The 5,641-nt window shown below is 38.1% G+C and overlaps 1 protein-coding gene across 1 annotated transcript; it reads left to right on the top strand.

The window, feature by feature from the left end:
- The first annotated feature begins 245 nt into the window (after positions 1–245).
- Positions 246–5,641, top strand: Ccnb1ip1 (cyclin B1 interacting protein 1). Its single transcript, XM_004644010.2, has 3 exons — positions 246–564; positions 4,134–4,467; positions 5,439–5,641. The coding sequence occupies exons 1-3, from the start codon at positions 268–270 to the stop codon at positions 5,639–5,641; spliced, it is 834 nt and encodes a 277-aa protein (XP_004644067.1). The 5' UTR covers positions 246–267.

Here is a 5,641-nt window from a genome sequence, read left to right as displayed (position 1 = left end):
TCTGTCCATGTAAGATTTAGAACCATCTGTACATTTAATTTTTACTTAAAAATTTCTTTATGGCTATTGAAAGAAGCACAATATTGTTGAGAAAATAAAATTGGCATAATAGTGATTACAATAAACACAGAAAATATAATGTATATTATTTTATAAAAATAAAAGTATACTTAATTTTTGTTTGTTTACTTATCATTGCAATTTGACTTATTTCCATTTTCATTTATTTTTTATTAGGTCTTTTCAACACCTGAAGACCTCACTATCATGTCTTTGTGTGAAGACATGCTGCTTTGTAATTATCGAAAGTGTCGAACCAAACTGTCTGGCTATGCATGGGTCACTGCCTGCTCTCACATCTTCTGTGATCAGCATGGCAGTGGTGAGTTTAGTCGTTCACCTGCTATCTGCCCTGCTTGCAACAGTACCCTTTCTGGAAAGTTAGACATTGTCCGCACAGAACTCAGTCCATCAGAGGAATATAAAGCTATGGTATTGGCAGGACTTCGGCCAGAGATTGTGTTGGACATTAGCTCCCGAGCATTGGCCTTCTGGACATACCAGGTTAGTGCTTAGAGTGCTTTGTCTCTTGAGAGTATAAGCCTAGGTGGGAGTTTCTAATGTTTTTCCTTTACTATTTTATAAAGTTGGGTTTTTTTTCCCCCTGTACTTTAGGGAAGGGCCTATAGGGTGTTCAGTGTCTTACTACTACATAGGACTCTTAGTGATTCTCCTGTTTACAGCCTCCCAAGTGCCGGGATTACAGGCGCCATTGTGCCACCACACGCAGTTTCAGTCGTGGTCTCAGTGTGTCCAGGGGCCAGGGCCAGCATGGCAGGCCCAGGGATCGAACCCAAGCCCCTGAACCTGCTCACAGGCGCTTTAACACACTGATCTATTTGGCCAGCCCTAGCAAAGTTTTCTTTATAATAAATGGTTTGCACTTTTCAGAAGTAGTGTTGTTGAAAATCCATAAAGAAAAAGGAAATCGAGAACTTGAGGATTGGACAATGAGGAGTGGGCAAGGAGAAAAGCTGGGAAACATGACAGGGGCAAAGCCATGAATTTGTATGCATGAGATGGGTGGGGCAGTGATCCTGGGGTACATCAGCAGGTTTTTAAGACTAGCGGTTGGCTGGTAAGATTCTCACCATGACTAATTGTATATGTCGGTGCCTGTGAGCCAGGCAGCTGCACTGAGGATAGTGATGTGTAATAGAGGGTCACGCTTGGAGTGCTTGCCATCGTGGTCTTCTAAATATGTACTTCTTGTCATGACATACCATTTGTTGCCATAATGTCTCTCAAGTAAAGGTTTTTTTTTAAAGGGTAATAAATGAAAAAAAAAGACACAAGAATAAGAAAAAAAAAAGTCACAGGTCTGTCCTGTTACAATTCTGTATATGGTTAGATTTCTAAATTTCTTTGTAAAAATAAAAAAAAAAAAAACCAGACATGGTGGCGCATGCCGGTACTCCCAGCACTGGGGAGACTGAGACAGGAGGATCACCATGAGTCTGAGCTGCATAGCAAGATATTGTACCAAATAAATAAATAAATAATTTAAAAAAAAATTTTAAAAAGAAAATCCATAAAGAGAAAAATTTTTAAACACTCCATAGTTCTATCACTCAGAGATACCCTTTTATCTACCCCCCTATCTTTTGAGACAAGGTTTCTCTATGTAGTTCAGATTAGCCTTGGACTCATTTTGTAGCCCATACTGGCCTTGAACTGCCAGAAATCCTCCTGCCTCAGCCTCCCAAGTGCTTGGATTACAGGCCAGCACCACCATCCTGGCCTTTATTTTTTTTTTTTAAATATCAAGCATTTCATGAGTTGTATGTTATCCTTGTTTGGAGCAACATTAATCTTCTTTGTATTGTTCTAGTTTTCTTATATGTGCTGCTGAAGCAAGCAGCCCATTGTTTTGTTTTGTTTTGGGTCTGTTTGTTCATTTGTTTTTTGTGGCAGGCTCAGCCCTCCCTGGGTGTGGGGCTGGTGCAGATTGTGATCCAAGGAATTGCCTAAGCAGGTGCTTTAGACAGCTGAGCTGTCTTGCCAGCCCTAGCAGCACATTGTTGATATTTTTGTTTGTGCATAAATACATTTTTATACAAAAATATGATAATACATATGGGTTTTGTGACCAGTTAAAATTCACAAATGCTGGGAGTGGTAGAGCACACTTATAATCTCAGCCATTAGGAGGCTGAGGCAGGAGGATTGCCATTAATGTGAGGTCAGCCTGGACTACACAGTGAGTTGAAGGCCAGCTTGAACTACATAGTAGTATGTCTCCAAAAACAAAGAAAAAGAATTGACAGTGTTGAGGATATACCCAGTGGTAGAGCATACACCTAGTATGCATGAAGCTTTGGATTTGATTCCCAGCATGTGCACCTCCACATACATATATTCCACACAAATAAGTAAATAAGGTTAGCTATATGTTATATTATGAATATTTTAAGTACTTTTAGTTAACTAGTCTATATGGTAATTCTAATGGTTGCAATTTTAATCATAATGTGTTAATGAGTTATTGAAAATGGTGTGATGAGCATTTTTTATCACTTCATAGTTTTCAATATTTGCTAAGATTAAATTGCTGAAAGCAAATAAATACATTTTGAAGGCTTTTGTGTGTATGTGTTGTGTGTGTGTGAGACAGTGTGTGCGCACTGTTGGGGATTGAATCTAGAGCCTTGTGACTGCTAAGCAAGTGCTTCACTACTGGGCTACATCCTCAACTTTTAAAAATTTTTTTAGTTTCAGAGAGGATCTCACCAAGTTGTCCCAGGCTGGCCTCACACTTGCGATCTTCCTGCCTCAGCCTCCCAAGTACTTAGGATTAAAGGGGTACACTAAATGCCGATTATTTTGAACACTTAGTTGTAATATTTAAAAAATGTTCTCTAGGGCCAGTGAGAAGGCTCAGTGGACTAAGTGCATGCTTAGGCATACGCAGGGATGGGGTTTGATCCCCAGTACCACATGCCTGCTAGCCCCACCCCCAGACATGCTGAGCCAGGTGACCAAGTCTGGGCATGGTGGTGCATGCCTGTAATCCCAGCACTGGGGAGGCTGAAAACAGGAGGATCACTTAAGTTGAGCTGCATAGTGAGGCTTTGTACCAAATACATAAATTTAAAAATAAAAATCATTCTCCAATAAGGCATATCCTTTTATTTGTTCTCAATAAATATATGAGAGTGCTTAGTTTTCCACATTTTATGTCAGTTTTTGGGGTTTTTTTTTTTTTTTTTTTTTTTTGCAGAACCAGGGATTCAACTCAGGCCCTTGCACTTGCCAGGGAAGTGCTTATTCTACTGAGCCATCTCCCTGGCCCCTTAAATCAGTTTTATGTAGGTAAAATAGACTCTTATTCTTTGTGTTTTGTTTTTTACTTTCTTTTTTTGGTAATGCCAGGGATCTAACTTGGGACTTTGTGCTTGCCAGGCATGCACTTGTGCCATATCCCCAGCCCTCTTTATGCATTTGTTTGGTGATTTATTTTATATACTTTTTAGGAATTTTGAGACAAGATTTTGCTATGTAGGCCAGGCTGGTCTTGAACTCATTCATTATGCAGCCAGGATGGCTTCAAACTTGCAGCAATTTTCCTGCCTCAGCCTTTCAAGTGCTAGAATTGCAGCCATGTACAACCATGTGCAGCTTACTTGATGAGTTTTAGATGAACATATATTCTTGTATTCTTTCTATGTATTTTATGGATTCCCTGTTTTGCTTTGCTTATTTCAGTTGCTGTAAGTCTCCTCTCCCATTTATAACCATTCTCTGCATATGTACTCAAACATTGGACATGTTGGTGCATGCCTACAATTCCACCATTGTTGGAGGTTGACAAAGGAAGATCACAAGTTTGAGCTCAGCCTGGGCAATTTGGTGCCTTTGCAAAATCCTGTTTCAAAATTCAAAAATAAAATGGAGCTGGGAATATAGCTTATTGTGAAGGCCCTTTCAATCTGCAGTACTGCAAGAAAGAAAAAAATTAAAAAGAAAAACATTAAAAAGACCTTGTATAAATATCTTTTCCTTTTGTATATGTATGAAGTTATGTGTAACTTTTCATCTTTGTCTTAAAAGTCTTTCTTTTCTTATTGGGAAAGGTACATCAGGAACGTCTCTATCAAGAATACAATTTCAGCAAGGCTGAGGGCCATCTGAAACAGATGGAGAAAATATATACTCAGCAAATACAGAGCAAGGATGTGGAATTGACCTCTATGAAAGGAGAGGTCACTTCCATGAAAAAAGTGCTAGAAGAATATAAGAAAAAGTTCAGTGATATCTCTGAGAAACTTATGGAACGCAATCGCCAATATCAAAAGCTCCAAGGCCTTTATGATAGCCTTAGGCTGCGAAATATTACTATTGCTAACCAGGAAAGCAATCTTGAACCATCTATGATTACACAGGCTGGTGTTTTTGGTTTCCCATTAGGTAAGAAAGCACACATGATATCCAATATCTGTTCTTTAAATCAGTGTTTTGTTTTGTTTTTTTACATTGTGCTCTGCATAGGTCCATGCTGTTAAGGGAGACTACAAAGGTGGAATCATGGTAAGCTATGGATTCTTTAGCCATGTATCAGACTGTGCATCATTGCTTTTATATATTGTATTTGCTTAAATTTGTCGTATCTTTAATTTGAGCAAAGTTTATCTCTGAAAATTAAATTCATTTTGGCATGGGGAGATAGCTCAGCAGCTTAAATACCTGTCTGGTCCTGAGTTCAATCCCTTGTACCAAAAAATAAATTAATTCATTAAATCTATTTTGTTGCATTAAGAAATGTATTGGCAAAAAAAGAAATATATTGGCTTATATTTATGGATTCCTTGATAAGTTACAAGAGCTATATTAATGTAATTTCCAAAACTCTGAGATGGGTACATTTATTGTTAGTAACTTGCTCATGATCACAAATTCTATAATCTTAACCATTAGCCATCCTCTGGGAAGGCTGTGTTTCATTTTTCTCCCCCTCCCCAACCAATACTGATCACACAGTTCTTATTGTGCATTTGGTTGGTTCATCTCTTCATTTATACTTTTGTCCATTTGTGAGATATTTATCAAATATGTTTTGTGTACCAGACTAGTGGGTAAGGTATGATTCTTTTTTTTTTTTATTTTGAAACAGGCTTTCATTGTACAGTTCAGATTGGCCTTTAAAACGAAAACAGTTTCATTGGAAACTGCCTTACAAAAGGTGACATAGTATATATGGTAGTGTGGTCATGGAGAGGGTGGAAGAAATTCTGATGCTTTTTGTCTAGTGTTTGGACTGTATTTTATTCATGTCATGAGTTGAATTCTGTTAAAATATTTTTGAATGACTTTTGTCTTTTCATTTTTAAAAATCTATAAGGAAATAGATGTTTATGTTCTTCGCTATTTTTTTCCCCTAGGGAACAATTCCAAGTTTCCTTTGGACAGTATGCCAGTTGGAAACCAGGGTGGTGGAGATGAAGATTTTCAGTTCAGACCATTTTTCGTGAGTTCTCCCACAGCACCTGAGCCCAGCAGCAGCTTTTTTAGTTTTGCCTCTCAAAGTCATGAATTAGAGCAGCAGCAAGTATCAAGCAGGGCTTTCAAAGTAAAAAGAATTTAA

Source organism: Octodon degus, unplaced genomic scaffold (genome assembly GCF_000260255.1).
Source record: "Octodon degus isolate 3935 unplaced genomic scaffold, OctDeg1.0 scaffold00189, whole genome shotgun sequence".
NCBI classification, from domain to species: domain Eukaryota; kingdom Metazoa; phylum Chordata; class Mammalia; order Rodentia; family Octodontidae; genus Octodon; species Octodon degus.
This window is presented reverse-complemented; position numbering and strand designations above follow the sequence as displayed.